General features: G+C 54.7%; 2 protein-coding genes across 3 annotated transcripts; both read left to right on the plus strand.

The window, feature by feature from the left end:
• Positions 1-266: 266 nt before the first annotated feature.
• PRRG3 (proline rich and Gla domain 3) lies at positions 267-9116 on the plus strand. 2 transcript variants are annotated; one of them, XM_047765452.1, is made up of 5 exons: positions 267-329; positions 2823-2860; positions 3146-3322; positions 3808-3968; positions 4275-9116. In XM_047765452.1, the coding sequence occupies exons 4-5, from the start codon at positions 3909-3911 to the stop codon at positions 4800-4802; spliced, it is 588 nt and encodes a 195-aa protein (XP_047621408.1). In that variant the 5' UTR covers positions 267-329; positions 2823-2860; positions 3146-3322; positions 3808-3908; the 3' UTR covers positions 4803-9116. The 2 variants fall into 2 exon arrangements, with proteins under 2 accessions (XP_047621408.1, XP_047621407.1); XM_047765451.1 differs by lacking the exon at positions 3146-3322.
• Positions 9117-18608: 9492 nt separating this feature from the next.
• Positions 18609-26673, plus strand: FATE1 (fetal and adult testis expressed 1). The gene is made up of 5 exons (XM_047765453.1): positions 18609-19795; positions 20726-20844; positions 25075-25157; positions 25412-25490; positions 26162-26673. The coding sequence occupies exons 1-5, from the start codon at positions 19693-19695 to the stop codon at positions 26291-26293; spliced, it is 516 nt and encodes a 171-aa protein (XP_047621409.1). The 5' UTR covers positions 18609-19692; the 3' UTR covers positions 26294-26673.
• Positions 26674-27553: the final 880 nt, after the last annotated feature.

A 27553-nucleotide genomic window follows, 5' to 3' on the forward strand; every position in this document is an offset into this window, starting at 1 on the left:
TGCGGGGGGCGGGCAGCGGCGGAAGCCCCAGAGGAGAGCAGGGGCAGGGGGGCACCGAGGTAATGGGGAGGGCCTGGGCGTCCGGCTGAGAGGGGCGGGAGCTCCAGGTGCACTTCGGCCCGGGCCGGGCTGAGCCCCGGGGCGCCCGGGGCGGCGGGAGGGCAGCGGGGCGGGCAGGGAGGGAGGGAGGAGACGGCAGGGGTGGGCCGGGGGGCTTGGCCGACGGGGAGCAGGTGGGCGGGGACAGGGGCCCTGCTGGAAGAGGCGCAGCAGCGAGGTGGCGGGCTGCGTGCGCAAACAGGGCGGCCGCCTCCTGGGCCCGGAGAACGGTGAGGCCGCTGGGGTTGGGCGCCCCAGCCCCGAGGGCACGGTTCCGTGTCCAGGGCCGCTGAGCGGGGCGCTGGGCACTGTTGGGGGAGGATCTGGAGGCCCGGCCGGGCCAAGGCGCTGGGGGTTCTCCAGCAGACCCGGGAGAAGAGTGCTGCTGGGCCAGAAGCAGGAATTCCTGGGCAGGACGCTGGTGGCAGGCACTGGTGGCGGGCGACAGTGGGCGAGGACTGGCACGTTCGGGGCTGGCAGGAGTGGAAAGGGGACGAGGAGGGCCCAGACTTTGGGTTGGAGCATAATCTGGGAGTTCCGTGTCACTGGTGGGTTGATGAGTCATGAGATTTGGAGATCTCCGAAGAAGCCTTTCCTGGGGATCAGTTCTGAGGGAGGGAAAATGCAAAGGGCTGGGATTTGGAGAAGCGTTTTTGAGGCCACGTCTTAGGACACTAAGGTGCCCTGATGGCCGCCAGTCCCCAGGCGAGGGACTTGGGGAGCTCTGTCCCAGAGTGCTGCGACTGGGAGCCTGCAGCCTGGGGTGGGGTGGAGGAAGGTCTTTGTGGTGGCCCGTCCCTGCCTTCCTTCCTTTCCAGGCCTTCAGGATTCAGCTGTGTTCCTGTGGGGAGTGGGTTAAAAATTCCTCTGGCCTCCAGTCGGCCTTACAGTATCCACCAGGGGCAGGAGGGACATATACATGCGTGACTGCAGCAGCATTCTCTGTCGTGGAGCCCTCGCGCTTCCTCACTGTTGCCATAGTAACGGCCTATTGATGGTGTATTTATAGGGGAAGAAGCAGGCGCTAAATTTTGGGGAAGGAGGGGGAGGGGGCCTCATGGCAGCAGCAGCAGCAGCAGGGAGGGTGGCTACAGAATTGTTACTGGGTGGGCCCTGCCGGGGAGCTGTTTTGGGGGTGCCTGGCTTGTCTGAGGCTTAAAAAGGAGCTAACGACTGAGGCGGGTGTCAGGCTCACACACTGGGGCCTATGACATGTGTGGGTGTGTGTGCGGGCACCACGGTCGGGTGTGTTTGGGACAAGACGTAGCTATATGGAAGCTGTTATGTAATGTCTCCACATCAAAATTTAAAACACAACACTGCCATGAGATAGATATTTTTCTAACGTCACTTATTAGTAAAGCCTCCACTCACTCTCGTCAATCCATGACACGCAGCTCCATTTTTCTTCAATCGAGAACCTTCCTGTCACGCACGCCACACCCACAACCCTAGACAGGGGACTGGCAGTGGCCCTAGGGGACCCGCAGAGATCCCTAATGGAAGCAAGATTTTGAGACGATATTCCATCTCCTCTCTTATAAACACCCGTCTGTTGGCATAGTCACATGTGGATAGTTTTGGGTGGGATTCTTGTGGCATTCAGAAGAGAAAGGCCCCCTTTTAGCAGGGCATTTCCGTAGGTGGACGTTAGAGTTGCTGTTTTTCCTTTGGTTTTAATTTTACTTGTGATTCGTTTTCTACCTGTTTGCCAAAAGGCTTAGACGATGGATTTTCAATATACATAAGGCTGAAAACGTAAATAGAGAAGTGAATGCCGTGTCACAGGGGAGGAGCACGTAGGTGCTCAACAGCTGAGTTTCTAGTGCCCCTGTGATTCACGGTCAGTGTTACCATTGAGCTTCCTGGCAGCCTAGGCAAAAAGGGTAGCACATTGGGTTACACCGTTCCTGTGTCTTACGTCCGTTTAGTTGTAAAACCGGAGCTTCTGCTTGGGGAAGGGAGCAGCAGGGTGATCGCCCCCAGATGTGGACAGCTTGGCTGGTATTCCAGAAGATGGCCATGAGTGGGAGTGTCAGCTGGGTAATTCCTGAGCTTACAGACTGTAGTTCCCATTAGAGGCCACACTCCTGTCTAGCTAGTGGGTCCGTTTGGGTCACGTCGGTCCGTATCTAGGTCCCCTGCTGCACATCATCTGGGCTTGGGCCATGACTTTGGAGACGGCTGTGGCTGCCATGTTAAGCTGTGCCAGTGCCCGCTTCTTAAACACGTGCCACCTGGTTTCAGGGACCGTGCTTGTCATTAGAGGTATCTGGGACTTGCCATTGCGAGCAAAATTGGTTCCCCAAACAGGTCCTTGTCTGTCACTGTTGACTTGCTTGACGTCACCTAAGTGTCCCTTCTCCCGGAGGGCTTTTCCACCGCAAAATGTAGGGATTCGCTGAGGCCAGTGCCAAAGGAGGAGCATCGGCTTGTAGAGGTTTTTCTTTCCTTAAAGAAAAGGTCAACGCTTAGGTCTGGACCCTCAGAATGTGTTCTTGGAGGAAATAGCTAAAAGGTTTGCTTTGGCCTCTGCTGCCTCTTCTCGGCCTGGAGAAGAGGGAGAGCAGCAGAGCTCTGAGTGGCCGCAGAGGCTGAGGTGCCCCACGAGGTGCTGCTTTGACCTTTGACCAGGCCAGTGTGGGCAGGGGTCAGGGCCAGGAGGGGGCGCTGTGGGTTTTGAAGCGGGATTTCATCATGACTCTGCTTTTCTCCTTTGCCAGGCAAGTGAGACACTGGATCTGAGGGAGCACGATGGCAGGTGAGTTTTTCTGGGCCGGGGCCGAGGGGTCAAGGGCCATGCCCAGGGACTCACGGGAAAGGTGCGGGTCTCCCTGGGGGCATCCCTGTGATCTCTGTCTGATTGGCTGGGGGTCGCACCAACCTGGGCCGTTCTGAGAGAAGCGAGTCCCGCAGCCCAGGGGGCCTGGGGAAGGGAGCCTGCCTCCTGACAAAGGCCCGCCTGCCTGCCTGGGACTAGGAAGTCCCGGCTCTCGGGAAACACCAGGAGGAGACGTCACCTCTTCCTCATCCTCTAAACTCTCAGCTCAGGCTCCCGGGGGAGTGCAGCTCATCCTAGGCCAGTCGCTCAGCTGGAGCTGGCATCTCCTTGGGAGCAAGTAGATATGGCTCCCTGACGGTGACAAGCTGGCTGCCGTCATCTGTGCCCAGTCGACAGAGGCCTAGATTCTCCGTACAGACCCTGCCGCCCGCCTTCCTAGAGGTACTGTCAGGTTCTCGTGCGTCCAGTCTCCTGATCTAGTGCAGCCTGGCTTTGCACTAGACTGTCTCGGGCAAGGCTACTGATGCCAGGCCATGTGTCGGCACAGGTAGCCATTTAGGTGGAGGGGCGCCTCCCTGCTAGCATCTGCTGGGCTCTTTGGCACTGGGTGGCCAGCATGAGCCCCAGAGGGGAGCACGTGCTCATGAGAAGGGCTCTGATTCTCTCCTTGTGCCATGAGGCAGGAGGGACGGCCCCGTCTTGTTGGGGCCACGATACTCCAGGCAGACCCGTCAGGGCATCACAGAAAGCCAGCCCTTCCATCCCTTCTACCAAGGGCCAGCCGCGTCTGCGGTGGCGTCTTGCCTGCCGCCTCTTCTGCCTCGCTTCCCTCCACCCGTGCGCGCCCACCCGTCCCTGGACCGAGTCCACTTGGCGGGAGCCTCTGGGCCCCTCCCGCGCCGGCCTCAGCGCGGCTCTCTCCTCAGTGTTTCTGGAGGCCAAGAACGCCCATTCGGTCCTGAAGCGGTTCCCCCGTGCTAACGAGTTCCTGGAGGAGCTGCGCCAGGGCACCATCGAGCGGGAGTGCATGGAGGAGATCTGCAGCTACGAGGAGGTCAAGGAGGTGTTTGAGGACAAGGAGAAAACGGCATGTACCGCCCGGGGGGCGGGGGGCTGGGTTCTGGGGACAGGCGTAGGCTCAGCAGTAACACCAGCAGGCCCTGGGATCGCCGACGCCCCGGAAGCCCCGGGGGCCCTGGAAGAACAGAAGGCTGCCCTGAGCGTCCCATCGGCCCGCCTCGGGGGTCTCCTGACCTGGGAGAGGTGTCCTTTGTCCCCCGGCCCGGGGCGTCCCCCGGCCTCTCAGAGGCCCGTCCGAAGGGCAGGCTGGGGGCCACCGCAGACCCTGCTGAACGTCACAGCAGGCCTCTAAGCCGCCCTTCTTCTTCCGCAGATGGAGTTCTGGAAGGGGTACCCGAACGCCGTCTACTCCGTCCGAGACCCTGCGCAGAGCTCAGACGCCATGTACGTGGTGGTGCCCCTTCTGGGCGTGGCCTTGCTGATTGTCATCGCCTTGTTCATCATTTGGAGGTGCCAGCTGCAGAAAGCCACCCGTCATCACCCGTCGTACGCTCAGAACCGGTACCTAGCGAGTCGCGCGGGGCACAGCCTCCCCCGGGTCATGGTCTACCGGGGCACTGTGCACAGCCAGGGCGAGTCCTCCGGGCACCGGGAGGCAGGGAGCCACCCGCAGGTGGTGCTGGGGCCCAGTCGCGGAGGTAGGACCACGGTCCGCCTCGAGAGCACCCTCTACCTCCCCGAGCTCTCCCTCTCCAGACTGTCCAGCGCCACCCCGCCCCCGTCCTACGAGGAGGTGACTGCTCCCCAGGAGAGCAGCAGCGAGGAGGCGAGCGTCTCTTACAGCGACCCGCCCCCCAAGTACGAAGAGATAGTGGCCGCCAACCCCGGCTCCGACAAGTAGTGGGACTCGGGTCCCATCCAGCGGGAAAGCCTCGTTCAGGGGTCTCCTCTTTTCTTTTTAACTTTTTAAAGACTGTGCCACCACAAAACAGCCTTAGCCTCCTCGTTGCCAAATAATTTCCCACCCGTGGATTTGCGGGAAGTCGATTGTCAGAGACAGGTGGCGGGGGGTAGGGATCACGCATGCGCCGCGACCGCGGGCTGGGGGTGGGGGGAGCGAGGAGCCGAGAGCCAGAGAGCCCATAGCTCTTCCAGAAGCCCCCAGGCCCCTGCCCTCCTGTCCTCCTGTCAGGGCCTGGCTTCTCTTATGCCAAAGGAATCCCCCTGTTGAGTTGATCGTGGCTGGCGACCCGTTTGTCTGAAGCCTCGCCGCAGAGACGAGGGAGAGAAGCCAGCCCTTCAGCACCCTTTTCCCTGACTAGCCCTGCTGGGCTCTAGGGCCTGGCTCACTTGTGACAAGGACAAGGACCGAACAGAACCGGAAAGAGTAACAACCTGATTGAACACAATACAACACAACGCTGTCCCCTGGGCCGCGTTCAAGAGAAATCAGTGGCACGGATCCGTGGCACTCCCCTCCCCCAACGCCCACCCCACGCTCCTGACCAGGTTCCGAGGAATGTCTAGAGCCACCCGGAAGGGGCACGGGGTGTGTGAAGGATGAGGGGCAGCGCCTGGCTGGCAGAGCTGCCTCCTGCAGGTTGTGGACCTTGGCGTCCCCCAGCCCTTGGCTCCCGGGGCACCGGTACCCCCCGAGCCAGAGCCGCCACCCACTGGCTCAAGCCCAGGCTTAGGCCGAGGAGGACAGACTGTGGCACCCAGGGTCTTTGAATGGTTGAGGGCAGGCTGGGGGAGAGAGCTGAAGCGTCCTCCTCCTGAGGGTGGCCCGTAGGATGAGTAAAGCCATGCACTTGGCCTTCTCCGTGCTGGGCTCTCTGGCTCCTGGACCTTGGAGGCTATTCGCCTTTTTGTGAATAGGTGTGTTGAGATGAACCTGGTGCCCGCCTGGGGAGAAGATCGTCAAGGGTCCCTTTGGAGGAGTTTCTTGGTGGGGGGGATGCGGCAGCCCATGACCTGGGGTTGAGGGCCCATCTGGGATTTGCTCCGTCATTGCCAGGTGCTGGTCCCTTTTTAGTTCCCCCCCTTCTGTGGCCCCGGGAGCTGTCCGCCTCTCCATTTCAGGGAGGCTTCGGACAGCAGTGGGGCGGAGGTGAGCACACAAAAGACACTGTCGACACTGCCTCCCCACCCCGCCGTCTTCATCCTCCTGGCCTCAGCACCAAACCATGTTTCCTCTGTGGTGCTTTACAAAATGTAGCAAATTTTTGTGGGGCCCAAAAAGAGTGCACAGCCAGGGTCTATTGGCAACCACAGCGGTTTAAAACCCACGGAGAAGACAAGCTTCTCTCTGTCTAAACAGCTTTCCAAGGCAAGCCTCGGGCCTCGTTCTTTGAACGCAGCCCTGCCTAGAGGCCCCCGATGACTTCTGGAGGCCCTTCCCGCCCTGGGCCCTCGGCCAGGAACGCACTTCTAGAAATCTGTGGGTTACACGGGAGTCGGTCTCCTGCCAGTTGAACCTTTCCGCCCCTCCCCCTCGCCCTCCTCCGGAGCTCCCTGATGCCAGAGGTGCTGACCAGGTGGCATTCCACCTCTCCCCCTTCCTCTTCCTGCCCGCGGGCCTCTAGCATGTCCTCGGCCCGTGCCTGTCTGGGACCTGGGAGGATGCCCAGGAACGCCTGCTCCCTTTGGCCCCTTTGCAGCTAGCCGGAGGTGAGAGCTCTCCGGGTCAGGTGCTTCGCAGCGTTCTTCCACGTGGGGTTGCCACCGTGGCCTCTGGGACGTCTTTTGCAGCATCTCGTAGAAAACAGACTGTACAGTTCACAATGGTCAGAACTCCTCGTGGTGCACATTTGGCTTTTATGAATGCCCTGTACATATCTTTTGCAACTCTGTCTTTGTACGGACGTTGATTTGATACAATGCTACACCTGCAGTGGCCACATTTTTGTTGGTTTTGGACTGTGTGTGTGTGTGTGTGTGTGTGTGTGTGTGTGTGTTTGTGTGTCCGTATACACGTGTGCACGTTGCCTTTTCTCACACGCTTATCTGAAACAATAGCCGGTGTGTGGCTATATTTGTACCAGGAGGGTTCCGGTCTGAAGGGCCCTGAGTGAAGAAAGCCGAGCTTAGCTGTTGGAGCCCGCCAAAGTTGCTTCCTTCCACCCCCTTCCCGAAAGATTTGGGAAGAAGACGGAGCCACTCCATGCTGTGGGACCCCCACTGTCAAGCCCTGTTGGCGTCGTGCCCCCAGCCTCCACGCCTGCTCTCTGAGCATCAGCAGCTGAAGGCAATCTGAGCACTCCTCAGCCTTTTTATTTTATTTTTTTTTACTTTTATTTTTTGGTGGAAAGGTGGGTGACTGTTGACTGTGGGAATGGCAGGACTAGTTATTTAGGTATTTTTCATTTAAACAAAAAAGAGAAAAGGCTTTAAAAAAAATTCCTCGGAATGTGACGGTCACGTGTTCTCAACCAAACTCTTTTGAAGACGCTTTCAAACAAGCATCACGATCTCGTCATCCCTCCCCTGCTCCTCCCCATTGCCTGGGGTTTTCCAAATGGAAGCACAAGAGAAAGAGCGGGGCGCGCAGGTGCCCCCCAGTATGTGCAGCCCCCGCACAGCTGCGTGGGGGACGTGCAGATGGCCAGACGGACGTGCAGCGCTGCGCAATCTGACCTGGAGACCAGGGGCCGCCTCTTCTGCGCTCGAATCCCACTGCCATTAGTGTGAATTCCTTAGGGTGCTTCAGAAAATAGGGATCCGCCCGATTGGTTGGACCTGGTGTTTTTGGTAGCCGGAAGAGGACGGATCCAGGACAGGAAAGCATCCTTTTCTTAAGGAGTTGGAGCCAGATGGCCCTTCTCTGGCTGGGGGTGGGTCTGCTCACAACCGAAGAACTCAAAACAACACTGCCTCTAGATCGTTCCTTTGTCCACGAGAGAGACAGGGAGCGAGCTGATGGATAGAAATTCTCTTCGTCACTGACGCTCTGTCTTTCTAGGAGTGTGTGTACGTGTGCTCTGTGTCATGTGTGTGCCCTCATGTTCAAGGCCGAGACGGGGAGCTGGGCAGCCAAGCTGCCGTCTGCGCTGCTTTTCGGCTTGACAGGTGACACAGCTCCGTGTCAGGACTGCAGCGATTCAGAAACAAGCACAGGCTCCCCACTGAACTCTCCTGCTAATCTGTATAATCAGCTAATTTAACAGTACTGTAATCAGACTGCCTGTGACTACAGTAAAAGCCCATTAACTGGAAGCCCACTCATTCAGACCTTAGAGAAAACCCACAACTCCAGGTCATTCGTGGAATCTGCAATTCTCGCTCGGCAGAAGTCTTTGAAATATTCTTCCCGTTAGTCAGTGTTCAGGGTCCTATGTGTAAGAGGGGACCGAGTTTAAAAGGAGTACCTTTTGCAAATAAAAGGCTCAAGACATTAAGAATCCCCTCACCGTGCCTTCAGCTTTGGGGTTGAGCAGTTGTCGTTAGGCTGACCCGTAGTTAGTTTCTTCTCTGCTGTGGGGATGTTGGCTCTGGCAGCTTTTCCATTCTCCTCCCTTCTTTGCTCTATGAATACAATAGTTTGTGAACTAAACTGCAATTTACAGTAATACAACTGTGTCTCTTGCTAACTAGTCTGCAAAGCAGATGTTTTCGCTATCAGACTGGCCGCTCCCATCGTTCGCCCCCGACTATTCCAACACAGTGAGCTTTTTTCCTTTCAGGGGCTGTGGGCGGTGAGGCGCGTGCTCTCTCTAGCAAGAATTTCTCGGACAAAGACATCCAAACAGCACAGCACCACCCCCCCCCGCCCCGGACTCAGTGCCTGCCCTTCGCCCGCCCCCCGCCCGAGCGTTAACACAGACCTTCAAGATCGGGACAAATCCCACAGCTGCTTTTGCCTCCTCATCTGTCTACCCTTATGGATGCCGCTTTCGCAGGCCTGAACACACCTGCTCTTTCACTCTGTGATCGTGAATTTGTGACAGTGGAAACCCTGATATGTGCAACTGAGCTTATAGACATGATTACTGTGAAATGGATTCATTTGGGTACCACTTTACACCGTACTCGTATTCATGTGTTGCCCCGCGTCAGCTGGGAAATCTGTACATTCGGTAATATGTCAGGATTCCACTGGAGCCTGGGGGCAACAAACTCTTCTGATTTCCTTTCTCCTGCTCTCTTTTTGTCATTGTTGACTTTAGCTGTTGGTCTCTTTCTGTACAAGAAGATAATGAATAATAATAAAGAGCAAATGCCATTCACTTGCGTCCTGTCCTCATCCATCTTGGATCCTTGCGGACTCTCAAGCTTGCACGGGGCATGGATGGTTGTGGGCCAGACTTGTTTTTCCGAAAGTCAGGCTGTAGATAGGGAAACAGCTCAAACCGGTCTAGGAGCAGGAAGCGGAGAGGTCCTGGGTCCAAAATTTCTCCCACGTGTCTAAGATGATCTGCTGACCCCCTCACCCGATCCCTGGTTACTCGTGCAAGTGTCCTTTGCTAGGAAAGATGTCCCGCTTGGTTTGGGAGCTGGGGGGAGGGTGGGAGGGAGAAATTCCTCTGGGCCCTGCGTAGGTGATGCCTTAGCCTCCATTCAGGGAAGCGTGGTCTTGGCCCCGAATGCTCCCAGCTGTTGGTACAAAGTGAGATGTGGCCGTGGGAAGTTGCTGGCAAAAGTTGTGCCCATCCACAGTAATGAAAGTAATCCAGCCTTTAATAGGAAAGGTCATGGCAGCCATGAGACAATGGTAGTGAAATTCGGGGCCTCCTTCGAGGACTGAATGTGGAGGCTCCATGCCAAGAATGACAGCCAGAGAGAGGCCTTAGCTTCCATGCTTATCCCAAGCTGGCCTATTGACGATGCCAACCTCCTGGAGATGCGCACAGATGATGGGGTCCTGTTCTGAACATAGGTTTTGGACTTTAGGCTCTTTATGCCAGAAACCAGCACTCAAGGCCATGGCTTAGGGTCCCAGCCTAGCCCATTAGGGAGCTGATACATGAGGCCTTGGGAGGTGGGACCTCTCTTAGGCTCTCTCCAGCCCCCGGCCTGCTTGAGATGTCACAGAATGAAGGGACTGAAGGACAGTGGAGAAGAGCTACGAGCTCTGCTCGGAACTGATCATGCCCGGCATTTATTGAGCACTTAGTGTATGCTAGGCCCTGTACATGCATCACCTGAGACAATCCTCTCCCAACGAACCCGTGAAATCTGAGGCCAGACAGCGAGGAAGTGCCAGCCTCATCGTGTGAACACAGGTCTGTCCGGATTGTCACACCTCAGGCCAGTCTTATGACACTGCCGATCACCTTTGGAGGTCGCTTGGCTTTTCTCTTCTTGTTGACTGTTCATCCTCCCAGCACTGCCACCCCCCACCCCAAGTGTTAATTCCATAAGGGCCGGGACCATGTCTAACTTTTTTTTTCTCACCACTTCTTCCCCAGAAGTGCCTGCCTCACAGTCGGCATTCCATTAAATAAAATACGTTGACTGATTTTGGTATCTAGCCATAGCCCCAGCTCCATGTAGCAGTTTTTCTCGGGGACGTAGCAACGTCCTCCAGACCGGATGGCTTAAATGACAGAAATGTATTGTCTCACGCTTCTACAGGCTGGAAGTCTGAGATCAAGGCGTTGGTAGGGTTGGTTTCTTCAGAGGCCTCTCTCCATGGCATGAACATGGCCAGCTTCTCCCTGTGTCCTCACATGCTCTTCCCTCTGCGTGTGTCTGTATCTTTTTTTTTTTTTTTTTTTTTTAGGGTCTCATGTGCGGCATATGAAAGTTCCCAGGCTAAGTGTCGAGTCAGAGCTGCAGCTGCCAGCCTACACTGCAGCCACAGCAATGCCACATCCAAGCCACATCTGTGACCTACACCACAGCTCACGGCAATGCCGGATCCTTAACCCACTGAGCGAGGCGGGGGGTCAAACCGCATCCTCATGGATCCTGGTTGGGTGCGTAACCCACTGAGCCACAATGCGGAAGTCCCTGGGTGTGTCTGTATCTTAAGGATACCAGTGGGATTGGATCAAGGCCCAATTGACCTTATTCAACCTTATTTATCCCTTATCCCGCCTCCCCATATGATCATATTCTGAGGTACAGCAGGTCAGGATGTGAACATATGAACTTGAGAAGGGGGCACAGTTCACCCCATAACACTATTCATAGCAGGGGAGCCTTCGTTGCTCCTTCTCCCGACCCCGGGTACATCACAACACTCTGGAAAAGCTTCTCTGGGATGCTGGCAGAGACAGGGGCACCTTGCCATTCTCCAGCCACGCCCTGGAGCAGATCCTTCCGTGGGACAGCTGGACGGGCCTGGGACAGTTGCCGAAGGGCTCCACAGGGCAGTTGCAGTTGAGAGAGGAGACGTGGGCTCCGGAGCACTTTTCCCAGGGTGCCTCTCTGTGGAAAAGGATGCGAGCCTCCAAAGCCTGAAGAGCAGACACACTCAGAATTTTTCTATAGACAAAGCATGTCGTTTTCATGAATCCCAAGCCTGGCAGTTCCAATAACAGTGGCTTTTGATGATTTCTCTACAGAGCTGTAGAGGTTGGCACCATTCATATCAGGCTGGTTACACTTCATCACAGGAGCACAGGAAGTGGGCTGGCTGAGCCCAGCACCCCAGAATTCTGGGGTTGACAGGGCATACAGGGATGGGTGCTGTTTGGAGCTCTAGGCGTGGCTTGATGGGAGAGGCATGAGACAAGCCATAGCAACAGAGCGTGTTGAACTTTCTGTGAGGGGCCTTTCAGGGGATGCGGGGGGTGAAGGGGGGGTTCCCAGAGAAAGCCTTCCTGAAGACTCCATCTCCAGTCTAAAGCTTAAAGGACAGGTTGATATCCATCAGGCAAGATGCACGGATGACAATTAAATCAGGCGGAGGTATACGGCATATAAAGAGGCCACCATGTTTTTGAGGAAACAGAAAAAGCCAGGAGAGCAAAAGGGGAAAGACTGGTGCAAGATGAGATTGGAAAGGTGTCTGGCTTCTGTTATATTTCCATCAGTCTCTCTGCCCGCTGTATGGAGACCAGGCTCAACAGCATCAACAACACGAATCATATATTTAAGAGGTCTTATTAGGGTTCTCCAGAGACACAGAACCAGGAGGAGCTATAGAGACAGAGAAATAAATGCCTCTATAGAGATAGATAGAGAAAGAGATGGATTTATTGTAAGGAATCGGCTCATGCAATTGCAATTATGAGGTCTCGGAAGCCCCAAGCCGTGCCCTCTGCTAACTGGAGGCCCAGGAAAGCCAGCGCTGTAAGTTCCATGTCAAAGGCAGGGGGAGGAGGAATGTTCTAGCTCAAGTAATCAGGCAGAGAGCAAGAGCGGGAGTGAGAGAGTGCGAGAAAACGAGAGAGACAGAAAAAACTCCGCCTTTGAGTTCTCTTCAGGCCCTAACCGGATCGGGTCACCTGCTTTCTTCACTCACGGGTTCAGATGTTGCTGTCACCTTGAAACACCATCACAGACACAGCCAGAAATAAGGTTCAGCCAAATCTCTGGGCATCCTGTCGCCCAGTCACGCCGACACAGAAAATTAGTTATCACAGGAGTTCCCGTCGAATCTGACTAGGAACCATGAGGTTACGGGTTCAATCCCTGGCCTCGCTCAGTGGGGTAAGGTGAGCCGTGGTGTAGGTGGCAGAGGTAGCTCGGATCCTGCGTTGCTGGGGCTGTGGTGTAGGCCGGTGGCTACAGCTCCACTTTGACCCCTAGCCTGGGAACCTCCATATGCTGTGGGTACGGCCCTAAAAAGCCAAAAAATAAATTAGTTATCACAGGAGTTCCTGTCGAATCAGACAGTGACTGGCTGGCTCCGGAGGGGGTGGGGAGGAGTCCCGCCGGACAGAGGGTGGGACCCTTCTCCGGGAAGGGTCACGCTGGAGGAAGAGTGGGCTGGGGAGCCTGTTGAGGGGGAGGTGTGGGGTGTCCCTGAGGGCAACTGAGGAGGGCGGCCTAGGCTGCGGCGCGAGATACAGCAGTGACTTGAGTTACCACGGAGATGCTCGCGAAGTCTGGGTCTGGGCCCAGGGGTCAAGAGAGAGGCCGGAGGAGGGGAGGGGACCACCGGAGGGGAGTCTGGGAAAGCAAAAGGGAGGAGCGTGTTTCCAGCGGAAGAGGGGGGAGAATGACCTCAATGCTTCCAGCAAGTCAAGGAAGATGAGGCGTCAAGTGGGTTCGTTGGATTGAGCTGCCAGGAGGGGAGGTCTTTGCTGACCTTGGCCTGGCGCATGGCCTGGCGACTGGTGGATGAGGAAGCCCGACTGGACGGAGGGGGGGAATGTATGGGCGGAGCCCGAGGTGGGAGCAACGCTTTGGAGGAGTGGAGAAGGAGTAGTAGCAGGAGTGAGACGACCCGCCAGGGGAAGACAGCTGTGGTTGCCGTGGTTGCTGTTCTTTACCCTTCAAGTCATTTTTGTTTTTGACAACTGATGAGCTTCCGCTGTGGCAGGCAGGGCGCTGAGTGCGGAAGACAGAGGTGAGCCAAGCTGACAAGGGCTGTGCCCTCAGGGAGCTGCTCTCGTGGCGCCAGGAAACCTGTGCCGATGTCCCCATGCTGAAGAGGGTCAGCCTGGCGAGGGGAGAACCTGGCGAGGGGAGGCCAGGAGGATGGGCACTGGTAGAGCCGAAGCCGGGGCCCCAATGAGAGGGCTGCCAGCCCTGCTGGCAGCAGGCAGTTCACCCTTTGTAATGAACAAGAGGGCGAGCCCTGTGGACGGTGTGCAGATCTGCGTGGCACCCGCTTCCAGCTCAAACTCTGCTAGAAGCGGAGTGCTTCACGTTCCATGGCCCCTTCCAGGCCATTTTCAGGTGGGATCCCCGAGGCATACTGCCTAGGGTCACGCAGCCTCTAAGTGAAGAGCTGGAACTCAAACTGCACAGCGGGGAGAGGAGGGCAGCCGGACTGCAGAGCCCGGGCTCTGACCCTGCGTAGTCCCTGGTGTGGATATGTGTGTTATGACGTGCCTGCTGGTACTGTCTTTGGGGTGAAGACACTAGACAGTGTTTGCTGGAACCTTCTTGAGCCATTTCCTCCCTGGGCCCTTCTCCTCTTCTAGCAAGGACCCAGGGTCGCCAGTCTGAAGACCCTGGCTCTCATCTAAGCCCTGCCACTGAATTGGCTCCCATCGCAGTGCTCTTGTGGCCCCAGCGGCCTACCTGTGAAATGGGGGATACTGAAAAAAAACCCACCAGCTTCCTGGGACTTTCTTAGCTCGGGGTCTCCTCTCCTCGGTGACTTCCTCCAGGTCAGAGGTGCTGCTGCTGCTTGTGCTCTTGAGCTGCTCAACCTCCATCTGAGCCTTTGCAGCACCTTTCTCACCACTTCATCACTCTTGGCCATGTTCCTTTGGCCTCTGATTCTTCTGAATTTTACACACACATCACATTGCTTTTTCTCTTTCTCTTTCTTTCTTTCTTGCTTGTTTGCTTGCTTTTTAGGGGCTCACTCATGGCATGGGAAGTTCTCAGGCTAGAGGTCGCATCAGAGCTGTAGCCGCTGGCCTACACCACAGCCACAGCAACACGGGATCCGTGCTATGTCTGCGACCTACACCACAGCTCACAGCCATACTGGATCCCCTACCAACTGCACGAGGCCAGGGACTGAGCCTGTGTTCTCATGGATACTAGACGGATTCATTTCTGCTGCGCCACGACGGGAACTCCCACACATGCACCACATTTCAGTGGAGACAATGGAAAGCAGATGCTGGGGGCTCTGTGATGTCACGTTGTCCAATCCCTTCCCTGGGGAATCAGGAAAGGGGGCCCCTCCACCTGCCACCAGAGTTTCCTGTGCCCAAGGCACAGATGACCGATAGGTCCCTCTGGTTTCAGAATCTGCTGCCAGCTTTTCTGAGAAGGGACCTGGGGGCCAGCAGAGAGACCGGAAGGAAGGAAGAGCAGCAGGGACGGCGCTGGCTACCCAGGCGCCGAGGGCGGGCTCTCCATCATCGCTCTCGGTTCTGGGTCCTGCTCTTGGCCCTGACGCAGGACAGTCCCTCAGGCCACCAGCCAGCAGCAATTGTCCTAAACTGGGTGGCTGCAGCTCCGCCTGACTTGTCCTGGCAGCTGGCCCCTCGGAGCGGGGCCCTTTAGGAGGTGATCTGAAGGGACCCAGAGGCACATCCAGCTCAGCAGCACGCTCCTGCTGGCAGGTGGTCAGCCAGGCCGGGGCTGTGCCAGTGTCTCTAACTCACTTCTACTGGAGCCACTCCGCACCAACCGGACCCGAGTCCAGGGGGCGTGAACAGCATTTTCGCTCCAAGCCCAGAAGACTTCTACCGTGCTGAGTCCCCTGGGGAGGTGGTGAGTTGTCCCTGAGGTGTGCAGCGGAGGCTGCAGGTGCCGTGGACAAGGCCTGGTTCCATAGGTTGGCAAAGCTCTAGGAAGCATACACCGCACCGCCACAGAAGCCCACCCAGACCGTGGCAAGATTAAGGCCAGGGTCGCCACAAAGCAAGCCCCGCCACGGTCCCCACAGATCCAGGCACTTCCGGCCTGTCTCTTTCTATCTGCCCTCTGGAGCATGCACTCCGTGAGGACGGGGACCTGGTGCCTATCCCCAGCTCCTGGCACCCGGGCCGTCTTGACTCTAGACAGTCAGACCGAAGGAGACGAGCCCACAGTGGAAGTCGAGGAGCTCCCTGCAGCCTCCTGCTGATGGCCCTGTCCCCACGAGGGGTGGGTTCTGAGGGCTGCCCCAGGCGGTCCTGCCACTTATTTCTCTCTCTCTGCGCATGAAGTGTCCCGCCTTCCCGGGGCCGGCCACAGTCCCTGAAGGGTGCTGTCTGTCCTGCCTGTCTTTTTAAGGGATGGCGGGACAGCTGCCAGGCTCTGTGAGTCCCCCTTCTCTCTCCCCTCTGGGATGACCTCAGGACCAGCTGCTTCCAGAAGCAGGAAGCAGAATTGTTTACAGGTTCGTAAGTTTCATTAGCAAGTGGAGAGGAAGCTCCCAGATGCCTGGAAGATCTGGGTTTGCAGCCAAAAATCTGGCTCATTCACTTGCTGACTTAGGCCGGGGACTGTCGCTGCCTGAGACTGTGCTCTAGGCGGAGCTGGGAGGAGGCAGAGTGTCGCATCCATTGGCTTTGAATGGCGGCTTCCAGAGAACCCTGACCTAAGGGAGTGGTCAAAGTCCTGCTGTGGAGTAGCCCCAGCACGCTTCCCTGAAATCAGGCAACAGTTTGAAATGAGATTTTAGCCCCATTTTCCAGGTGAGATGGAAAACTGAGGCTCAGAGGAAGGGAAGCAATTTGCCTAAGATGCCCCAGTGTCCAAGGTAAGAGTCTCTCCTGGGTGTAGTGACCCCTGGCCTGGGCTCCCACCGTCTCCCACTTCCGCTGGAAGGGCTGGTGGGAGCAGGGAGCAGACATGGCTTGTCAGACCGCAAGCCAGTCAGGAATCTGAGTCGAGGACATGGCGGGCTGGACAGCTGGAAGAGGCCAACGGGTGGAAGGCATTGCTGGGGGCAGGTGGCTGGGCAGGCGGAGAGACCCAGGAAGAGGGCAGACAGGCGGACAGACAGGCAACAGCCCGAGCTGAACACCTGCTCTGTGGGGAAGGGGGCTGGGTGCCCTCTCGATTTCAACACAAACTTGGATGCAGTTAATTGCGTTTGTTTGGTCCCCAGTGGAGGCTCTACGCTCATGATCACCTTTAGGGAAAAAGATGATATGTTTTCTTTGGAGATGCTTAGCTTGAAGGGAGGGAGAGCTGTCACCCCCACCCCTTTCTGTTAATAAAACAGCTTTTATTTTAATAAAAATTCAAGCCCTCCAGCAGACAGTTCACAGGAAAGAAATGCAGAAGATCAATAAACAGGAAAAATGCGCAGGTTTATTCATAATTAAGGCAATATAAATTAAAGCAACAATGAGTAGATATCATCTTTCACCTGTCATGATGCCTTTCGGAAAGCCGGCACTTTCTTCCCCTTGCTGAGGTCCCACTGGGTGCAGCTTCTTCGGAGGGGACTTTGGTCCATATTGGTGAAAACTGTCGGCCCACGAACCCTAGAACCCCAGAACCCCATGGTTCCATGGGTCCCCTCCTAGGCTTCTGCTCTACAAGCACAAGTACACATGCGTGCAAAGGGCCATGTCCAGGAATGTTCCCTGCTACATTGTTTATCAAAGTGAAAGGCTCTAAGACACCCCAAATGTCCATGAGCATGTCAATAAACAGGGGTGCAGCCACGCAGCAAAAAACACTGGACTCTATTCAAATGACGTGAGGGAGATTTGTTCTGACACCGGAGATCCCCAAGGCACATTGTTCCCTCAAAAAAAGTTAAGTTTCAGAATAGCACGTACCTCAAATGCATGATCTCATTTGTGTAAAACGCTCTGCAAACATATACACACACATCTAAGCCAGATGTCCCCTGCATCCCTCCTGCCGCCCCCCTCCCAGAGTCGTGCGTCAAACCTCCAGGTTGGGAAGACACTAGCGCTCTTCTCTGGAAGCCTTCCACAGGGGTCTAGGTCTCTGCAGCCCACTGCTCACAGTCGGCCATGGGCTATGCTCCTGGACCCTGTTAAACCTGGCACCCTGGATACTCTAGCCCTTTGGGCCCATGCGGTTGTCACGCCAGACAAGAGAGGACTTTGGGAGTGTTTGGAGTAAGAGTTTGGGACAATTTCAGAAGGAAATTATGGTATTGGAGAGAAAGGTTTAGATGCTAGAAAAACATGCTAAGGGACAAGCTCAAAGTTACACAGCAAATTTCATCTCCCTGGTCCCCAATCCAAGAGAAGCAGACATGCTAGGGTCGTGAGATGCCAGGGTTTCTGGGTGGCACTCGGGGCCTGGAGACTGGGAAGAAAGGCTCCCCATCCTCTTTGCGTGGCTTCGAGTGATCGGGTCCTTTGCCACCAGGGGGCAGTGCTTCTGCATGCGCCTGGACCCATTGCCCCAGGGCCAGGAAGCCCCAGCTGGTCAGGGCCAGTTGGCAGTCAGAGTGGATTCTGATCTGAGGTCAACAGTGCACGGTCGTGCTCGAGAACCTTACGTGTCCCACTCTGCTGACGTGACTGCTCTCAAAATCAAGCACCCTGTAGGGAGGGGATTATTAGCGCCATCATCCAATGGGGAGACGGAGGCCCAAAGGAAAGACTTGCTCAAGGTCAGCTCTTCAGCTCATGGGGAGGAGAGGCAGGGCCTAGGGTTGCCAGATAAAATACAGGATACCCAGTTAAACGTGCATGTCAGATAAGCCCTGAATCATTTTTCAGTTATCCGCATCCCAAACATTGCCCAGACCATATGCTGCAAAAAAAAAAAAAAAAAAAAATTATTTGTGGTTTATTTGAGATCCCAAATCAATTGGCATCCCTAGCCTGCCAGAAACCCACAGCTCCTGCATCCCAGGCTCCTGGGTCCTGCAGAGTGCACTTCTCTGTTCGTAAGGTGGCCTCCAGGAGGCTTGGATTTCATCGTAGCTGCTCTGTTGGAGCCGGGAGGCACTTCTCCAGGGCCCTCAGGAGTGCAGGCAGGGCCTTTGTCCGCTCCGACCCGATCCTATCCGATCTGGAGAGCTTGCTCCCCATGCTGGACAGATGGGGCTGGGGAGGGGGTCAGGCAGCCCAGGTCTTGCCACCCTCTCGAAACGAGTCTGGCCCCTCCCTTTCCTCTCCCTGCCCTTTCCTTCCTCCCTTCCTCTCCCCCTCCCCTCTTCCTCCTCGGAGCTCGCTCCCACCTGGCCGAAGCTGTGCTGGGTTTCTTTAACAAGATAGCCTCCTCTTCCCCCAGGGGCTTGGGGGCTCATCGTTGGTGGGTGCGTCAGGCAGGGGTCTCCAGAGAAATGGAAGCAATAGGATACATATATGTGTATGTGTGTACGTATGCATGTGGGTGTGTGTGTCTGGAAAATTTTATCTTAAGAAATTTGCTCATGCCATTGTGAGGCTAGCAAGGCCAAAATATGCAGGGCAGTTCAGCGCATTGGAATCTTCAGGGTGGATGCTGCAGTCTTGAGGAGAATTAATTCTCTGGGAGACCTCTTTTCTCTTAAGGTCTTCAACTGATTGGACAAGGCCCACCCACACCATCGAGGATTAGGCACATCTTTTACTTCAAGCCCGCTGATTGTAGGCATGGACAACAGCTACAAAAGACTTTGATAGCAAAACTGAGGGAGAATTTTGACTTAGACCAAGAGGTGCAGGACCTGGAGACCCCAGGGCTCTAGGGGCTGTAGGCAGGTCCCTACTCTCTTGCCTTCCCTCCTTTGGCCCTAAGGGTTCCTGTGCAGTCTGACCCAGGGCCTCAAAAGGCCATCTGCCCTGCCTGGGAACTCTGGACTGGAGGGGAGGCAGGGCATGCTCTACAGAAGATGCCTTCTGAGGCGGGGTGGATTACTGGCCAGAGAAGGCCTTGCAGGAGCCATGACAGGCTCGGGATGTAACTCTGCTTTGGCCAAAAACTGGCTCTGGGGTACTGACCCCCCCCCACCTCTTTCTAGAATTGATGCAGCGTGGAGCCTGCCCGTGCCCCTGTGGGACCAAATCGGGTGGCCCAAGAACCAGGGAGGTTCTCACAGACAAATGTTCCAAGTCTTATCTCTTCCCCTAAGTTACTTACAGAGTAGCAGGGGACAAAGCCTCGAACCCAGCCAGCAAGATACAGCAGGAACAGGAGGTACTGGGTCCAAGGCCTGAGCGCAGAGGGGGAGTCTGGCTCCACCCCCATGTCCAGATATATCCTTGAGCTCCCACCCCTCAAAGAGCTGATTTTCCCAGAGCGTCCTCTGTGCCCTGCTCTCTGTGCATCCTTGGCCACTGCTTACAAGTGAAGAGCTGGCTGTGATGGCAGGAGGCTCCACTAACACCAAGAAGGTAGAAATGTCCTTGGCTGAAGAGCTGGTTCCTAAAAGCCAGGAGCCTAGCCGCGAGCAAGTGCTGATAGCAGGTGAGGAGCCCCTGAAATGGACCTTCCCTTGAGTGTCTGCACCTGTGTGTGTGTGTGTGTGTGTGTGTGTGTGTGTGTGTATGTGTGTGAGTGTGTGTGTGGGAAACTGTGCATGAGTGGCTGGGCAGATATTCATATCTGCATGTATGTTGATGCATGGATTGGGGGTACGTGTGGGAGGGGCCTTGGTTCACGTACACATATATTTGTGGCTTGAGTGACAGGGGAGTTGGAGAGAAAGGGATTGATGATATGAGGGAGGTGTCTATCGCAAAACATTCCCAAGGCTCAGTTCACAAGATCAATCAAATGATTTCTCTCTCCTAACCCTCCAATACCTTCTCCTGCCTTTTGGAGTAGAATCCAAAGTCTTTACCATGATCTGCAAGGTCTGATCAAGGTCACCTCCTCCATGTATTTCCTGCTGTTTCCTGCCTATGTGGCCTGCTGACCTACTGCACATCCCAAGATTGTTTCTGCCTCACAGCCCTTGTGCTATAGCTGTTCCATATACCTTGCAGGCCTCTCTAGATTTTTCATGGCTGGACTCTTTCAGTGTTGTTCCTGACTTTTCTAGATGTAGCCCCTTCCTTCTGTCTTGTTTTTAGTGATCTGAATCTACATGGACAGAGTATTTTCTGCCACCCTCACTCTCCCTTGAGATACATGGTCAGTCTCCTGATTGCTGTCATCTTATCTCCTGGCCGTTGTCCTCTCTTTAGTCATGTAGCCCAGAGCTTTATGCTCAGTAAATACCTGCTACATCTTGAATGGATGAAGAAACTGAGACATGGGTTTGGCCAGTGGATATCAGTGAATGGGTGTTTGGTGATTCCTGAGAAGTTCTTGTCCCTTTTCTGGTGTGTCCTGTGCCCATGAAGCCTTGGTATAGCTTATGTGTGTTCCTGGGACCTCCATTTTTCTCCATAGAAATGTTGGAGCATGGAATCCGTTCCCTGGGTGCTTCTCAGCGCCGTCAGAAGTTGGATTCAAAGATTTCCGATTCTGCTGCAGCTTGGAATTCGGCTGCCAACAAGTCCAAGAAAACGGTACTATATGGGGACATTGGTACATGGTTGGGTTTGAGAGTAGCAGCTATAGGGGATCTAAATCTGAAGATGGTGAGGTCAAGCAAGGCCAGATGTTGACTTAGGGGTGAGAGAGGATGCTCCTGTGCAGTAGGCAGGGAAATGAAGGCCACATGGTCCAACAAGGGGTCAGGACTATTCATTGTTAGGCTAGGAATTCAGTATTGAAAGTACAGAATGCTGAATTACACATTGCTTGGGGAGTACAAATATACCGTATTCTGTGCAACTCTAAAGTGTGTGAAATAACACTTTCTTTTATTAATAAACACATCTGTATTTATCGCCACATATGTATATCTATATATCTGTATTTTCCCAATATATATTATATTTTGTTTTTATTCCTGTATATAGATGCATTTCTATGTAGAAGTATATAAAATATAAAAATATATAAGCATATACAAATGAGATATACGTACAAATAAATATATGTACATCTGTATATCTTAGGGATGGGACAAGACTCAGGCAAGTGAGATTGCTATGCTCCATGGCCATTAGGAAATCCAGTCATTTGCATCTGAGCAGTTTGTAGCCAATCCTTTAAGCTACACTCCATATGAGTGAGGGAATGTTCTCGAAAAAATGGTGGTTCTACTGTTGCAAAGGATACTGGGGAAAGGCAGCCATTTTGGAGAGGCTCTAGGGAATGGAGTGAGTCCTTGAGTGCCATCATTTTGTAGCCAGTCCTTTCAGCTACATTCACCTCCGGTGGGGGAAAGCTTTAGAAATATGGTGGCTATATTGTTGCAAAAGTTACTTGGAAAAAGCAACCAGGTTGCAGAAGAGGAAAACCGGACTGTTGATGGGGATCATGTGAGTCTCATGCTCTGTAGCCAATCCTTTAAGCTACTTTCACTGTGGTTGAGTGAAAGTTTTAGAAACCTGATTGTTAGACTCTGGAAATGGTTACTGAGGGAAGGCAACCTGGTTGGAGAGGGAGGGAGGCTTGATGTTCTAGAAAATCACCTGAGTCCCATTGTTCTGCAGTGCATCTTAAGCCCCGTTCACCTTCTGAGGAAACGTTCTAGGAAAAATGGTGGCCATTTTAGGGAGGGGGACGCGTGACTCCTCTAGAAAAATCACTGGAGTCCTTGTTGTTTGGCTGATTCCGCCAGCTGCATTCACCTTGGATGAGGGCAATTTTTAGAAACACGACTGTTAAACTGTTGCAAATGCCATCGGGCAAAGGCAGCCCCATTGGGGAGGAAGGAGATCTGAGTCTTCTAGGGAATGGGGTATAATAAATATGGAACCGATTCCAGCCACAAATGAATAAAGATAAAAAGAAGTCCCAGGTCACAGACCTCTTGGGAATGAAAAGAAGCCATAAACGTTGAATTGGCTCCATGTGTTCAAAGGCTGAAGGCACATCAAGTGGCTCCACTAGTTCAGGCTTCAGTAAGCTATGCACGCCCTGAAACTGAGGTGGGATGGGATTGGGGAGGGGCGGTTGAGGGAATTAGTTCATCTCTGATGAATTAATGTTACCTCTTCAGACCAAAGGAGTACACTTTTAACAAATTTAGTTGTTCTACTGAATTTAAAATTAAATTCAACATTTAGAATTAAGAAATGCAATTTACCAATTCTATTCTTTCATTATTTATTGTTCAGAAAAAAAGGTATAATGGAGCTGTTATTGCCTCTGACAGAATCACAACATGAACTGAAAAAAAAATCACATACTGTTCTTCCCATTTTTGGGGAAAATGTACCAGGCCTTAAAAAGTACATGAAAATTAAAATAACATTTTGAAATAATTAACAGAGGAAAGCTGGTATTTGCCATGGTTCATAGCATTCCCTAATCTCCATCAAATGTTAATAAAAACCTGATGGTTTACAGTGTATATAATTCTCAGTAGATTATTTTTAAAATTAAAAGCAAAAGGAGAGAAAGACAACCGTTTTTTGGACACTTAGACCTGTCATATGATGGGTGATCACAAGTTATCATGAATTTGCAAATGTTGTTAAATTAACTCTTTTTTTTGGGGGGGGGGCCTTTCTTGAGTCACTCCCACGACATATGGAGGTTCCCAGGCTAGGGGTTGAATCGGAGCTGTAGCCACCGGCCTACGCCAGAGCCACAGCAACGCGGGATCCGAGCCGCGTCTGCGACCTACACCACAGCTCACGGCAACGCTGGATCGTTAACCCACTGAGCAAGGGCAGGGCAGGGACCGAACCCGCAACCTCATGCTTCCTCGTCGGATTCGTTAACCACTGCGCCACGACGGGAACTCCGGTTAAATTAGCTCTTATATTGAAATGTTAAAAGCAAAAAATGTTACCTCAAACAAATGAACTCCAACTAAGAACAATCACTCATCCTTATGTTACCTTCAAGTCTCTGAAAAAGCTTTTTCTCCTTCTGATCTCAATCTATAGGAAAATCGAGAGGATACAGTGGAAATAGTTGTAGTTGCTTCTTCTTCTTCTTCTTCTTTTTTTTTTTTTTTTTGGCTGCCCCACCGGATATGGAATTCTCAGGGCAGGAAAGGGTCAGGGATGAGATCCCAGCCACAGTTGTAACCTACGCCGCAGCTGTGGCAACACCAGATCCTTTAACCCACTACAGACTGGCCATCGAATTCCCCTTTATAATCTTGGTGGCTTCGTGATATCTACTGACCTTTGAATTCCATTTTTGAGATATCTTAAGAAGAGGAAGAAAGAGAAGAGGTAAACTAAGAAGAGGAGGGGAAAGAAGAAAATAAAATAGTACAGCCGCGAAGTGCAACTGTTCACACGCACACCCTAAAAGGCGTATTAGTATCTGTATGCACACAGCTGTTACCAGAGCAATAGTAGTGACAGCCCTGGATCCTTAACCCACAGAGCCACCAGGGAACTCCCATCGGTGTCCACTTTTGAGAGGAAGAAAAGTCACCCTATTGTAAGAAATGGAGCCTGGTGGCTTTCATGTTTTTCTTAAGAACAGAGGAGGGTTGCAGGTCCTTCTCAGGTGACAGGTGAGCCCCGGGTGTCTACTTCTTTTTAAGAAGGAAGCAAATAGAAGAGGCAGCGCAGAAATATGAGTCCGGGTGAGGCCTGTCAGATGGCAGCTTCTACTTTGGCAATTAAGAGGCTTCTAATGCACAGTACTGTAAATCAACTATCCTTCCATGTCCGGACCTTCAGTTAATGCCCCTTGTTTTCCATCCCAGCTCTAGACCCCCCCCCCCAATGTCCTTGCAGAATCTGCCCCATCAGCTTCCAAGCCGTGAACCACACAGAAGCCTGCTTTGCTGGGTTTCTTTATCAGCGTCTTCCGAATTGCACAGCCTTGTTGAGAGCTCTTTCATTCTCTGTTGCCTCCCCCATTAGCTTCTTTCTCACGTGTTTATACCACTTTCCTGTCTTCGAGTGACTTTAATGGAGCCTTAGGGGGAAGCAGTGTCAAATAGGAGAGGCATCCGAGTGTAAAGGAAGCCCGACCTCTGCTGCTTATCGGCTGTGTGACTTGGCCAGGCTATTGGACCTTGGTGCCTCAGTTTTCCTATCTTTCAAAGTGGGCTGATGGCCATACCCCTTTGGAAGGGTTGTGATGAGGCTTTAATGACTTGGTATTGGTGAAGACTTACGGGATGGCGTGGTCCCTGACGTGTGGTGTGTGTTGAGCAACTTGCGCTCCAGTCGAGATTTGAATCCGGGCAGGTCTGGAATGTTCTTCTCCTCTAGCCCACACTGGCTCTTCAAGGCAGGAGACACCCTGACCTCAGAGTGCTGGGCCAGGGACTCCTATTCCAGGGAGGCCTCCGCAGGTGGATAAAAATGAAGACCGTGCGGACAGCTGGGCTCCCCTAGAGGAGGAAGCTACGGTTTTCCTGGGCCCCGGCTCTTACTGTGTGTCCGTAGGGAGTGTGGTCACCTCACTAGGCCTCAGTTTTCTTGGTTTTGAAATGGGGCTTTTCCCTCTTTCTCCTTCAGTCATTGCTCAGATCAGCCGGTGTCTGCATGTGACAGTGCTGGCAGAGGGCAGGGACACCGTCACTGCTCTTCTTTCATCATAGCCTGGGTGGCCAAGAGCTCTTGAGGAGCGTGGTCCATGCAGGGTGTGGCCGGCGGCCACCTCGTGGGGTTCCCAAGCGCTTCCAATGGGTCCTGGACAGAGTGCGGGGCAGCTGCTCCGCTGGGCCCTCTGTCCAGGCTGCTCTGCCTGACCGTTCCTTTCTCTAGGGGCCCCAGCTGCCGCCAAAGAAAGCGTCCAAAGAACCAAGCCAGGAGGGCGGCTTCCAAGGCATGGGGTTCCTTTACGAGCGGTAAGAAGGGTCCCGAGGACAAGGCTGGGCCACAGGGGCTGGCAGGCAGGCTGGCCAGGGGGGAATGTGAGCAGCTGGCCGTGCCAGTGGGGCTCGGGCTCCGTTGCCTCCTGGCCCCTGGCTTGTTTGGGACCCCTGCGACTGGGCCGCCTCCCAGTCTTCAGGCCCCAGGACCTGCTTACCAGGGAGGGGAAGGACCCGATCGATGGGGGTCTCCCAGGAGCTCTGACTCTCGCTCTTGTCTTTTTTCCCAGCAACCTGGGGGCAGACATGATCGCTGAGATTGGCCTGGAGGAGCTAAACGGGCTGGAGATGGAAATCATGAGAAGACAGGTGAGCGTCGGATTGCCAGGGAGCCACGCGGAGGGTGGAGGCCGAGGCCCAGTGCCCGCCTTGGCGATGCTCAGCCTTGCCAGTCGCATTATCCTCTAGCGGTGGAGGTGACGGTGACATCCAGGCTGCCCTTCCCTCCCCCCAGTTCCCTTGGCTCCCGTATCTATCCTGATGCCCAGCCCCAACCCTGTGTCTCTCCCCGAGATGCTGGAAGGAAGAAGGGGGGGGCGTGAGGGGGGGGGGGAAGAGAGGATGTGGGGGCACAGGAGAAACTGGTGCTAAAAGAGCCATGCCAAGACGTCTGAGTGAGGGGTCACCTTCCTTCAGACCAAGCCCGCGTCTTCTCAGGAAGCAACCCCAATAGGCAGGGGCACGGGCCTGGGGGACAACTTCCCTGGCAGCCCCTCTCTGGCCCCTGAGTGTCACCTCATCCTATGGCCCTCACTCTGCGGTGGCACAGCTGGGATGGGCTGGCTTCTTCCACACAAGAGGAAGGTCCCCAAAGTGGGGGCGAGGCGGCGGGGCCCACCCTACACCCTGGCCTCAGCTGCCCGGCCTCCTTCTGGTCCAGACCCCCTTCCCGCTCTGAGGTCACACTTCCTCCCCCCGCCGGTGTGCGCGGGCTTCCCCGGCATGGCCTTGCTCACCTGCCAGCTCTGGTCTCTTGGCAGCTGCAAGTGATCACCGGGCGGCTGCGGGCCCTGGAGGACCAGGGCGCCACCTGGCGCCACAGGGAGACCCTCTTCTTCACCATGCTGGTATCCGTCTGCATTGCCAACCTCTGGCTGTGGCTGCGCCAGTGATGCTTCACGCAGGCCACCTGCACATGGAGCCCTCCCCTCCTCCCCTTCCTTCCCTCGGCCACCCCTGTCGTCTCCTCCCCACCCTTCAGCAGCAGCTGGGAGGTGGAGGAAGGTCCGAGGGGGCTGAGAGGCAGCCCCCGTGGAGGGCAAGGAGGGTGGCATCCAGTTGCCTCAGGAACACCAGGGGTAGGTGCTTCCTACCTGCCTGTCAGGGCTCCATGGTGACCGTCTTGGAGCCACATCTTGCCTGGGGGCCCTCGGTGTCCCTTCTGTTCCATCCTTGGCAGGGGCTTGGCTGTGTCTTCCCTGTTCTCTTCAATGTCATGCATTGGGCTCTGCACAGAGAATGTTCTTAATAAAAGTTTAGTGATAGCAGCAAACCCTGGTGGCTGAGTTTCTTGCACCCAGGACTCACGTGGGGACAGCCTATCCAGACAAAGACCCTGGTGCCCCTTCCTGCACCATCCTCATCCCTGTGGGGCAGAGTGGGGGGTGCTCCTTGGGGGCAGGCTCTGGCCTGTGGGGAAGCCACTCTGCGGCAGCCTGTCCAGGTCAGGCGATGCAAGGACTCAATCAGAGGAAATCTCCTGGGCAGGACCAGAAATGTTTCCATTCGCTCAGGAGGAAATGGAGTCCCAGGGAAGGGGAACGCGGCCCTGGGCTCATTCAGCAAGACTGAGGCTGGGCTGGGGCTAGGAGGGCTTCTCCTGAGACTGGCTGAGGCTCCGACTCAGCCCTGGAGGCTGCATGGGGGCCCCCAAGGAGGGGCTTTGACCCCACCCCACCCCCCACCCCTCCACCTCATGTCACAGCCCTGTAACATGCCCCTCGTGCACGGGGGTGGGGGGGGCTGCTGGGTAGAGAATTGGGGCTTGGCCTGAGAGGGCAGAAGTGTCACTGCTTGAGTTCTGGCTGCAGGAGGCCTTCAGAAGAGTTCTGCCCGCCCCCCTCCCCGGGCCCCAGGGATAAACTCACATTTCTCTGGGGTGCAGAGACCCCATCTTTACATTGTCCTTGGCTTTAGTGGCTAATTGGACCTTATTCAAGCCCCCAAGCGTGTCAAGGCTTCCCCGTCTACAAAAGTGAGAGTCTGTTAGTCATTAGATATAAAATAAACACAGGCAAGTGTGTGTGTGTGTGTGTGTGTGTGTGTGTGCGCGTGAGTGTGGCAGAAAGAGTCCTTGAGCCTGCTCCGCCCCTGCTCCGCCCTCTCTGGCTCTTGCGTGGACCCTGTACAATGAGCGGGTTCCTCCTGTCCTG

This window comes from Phacochoerus africanus, chromosome X (assembly GCF_016906955.1).
Source record: "Phacochoerus africanus isolate WHEZ1 chromosome X, ROS_Pafr_v1, whole genome shotgun sequence".
NCBI lineage: Eukaryota > Metazoa > Chordata > Mammalia > Artiodactyla > Suidae > Phacochoerus > Phacochoerus africanus.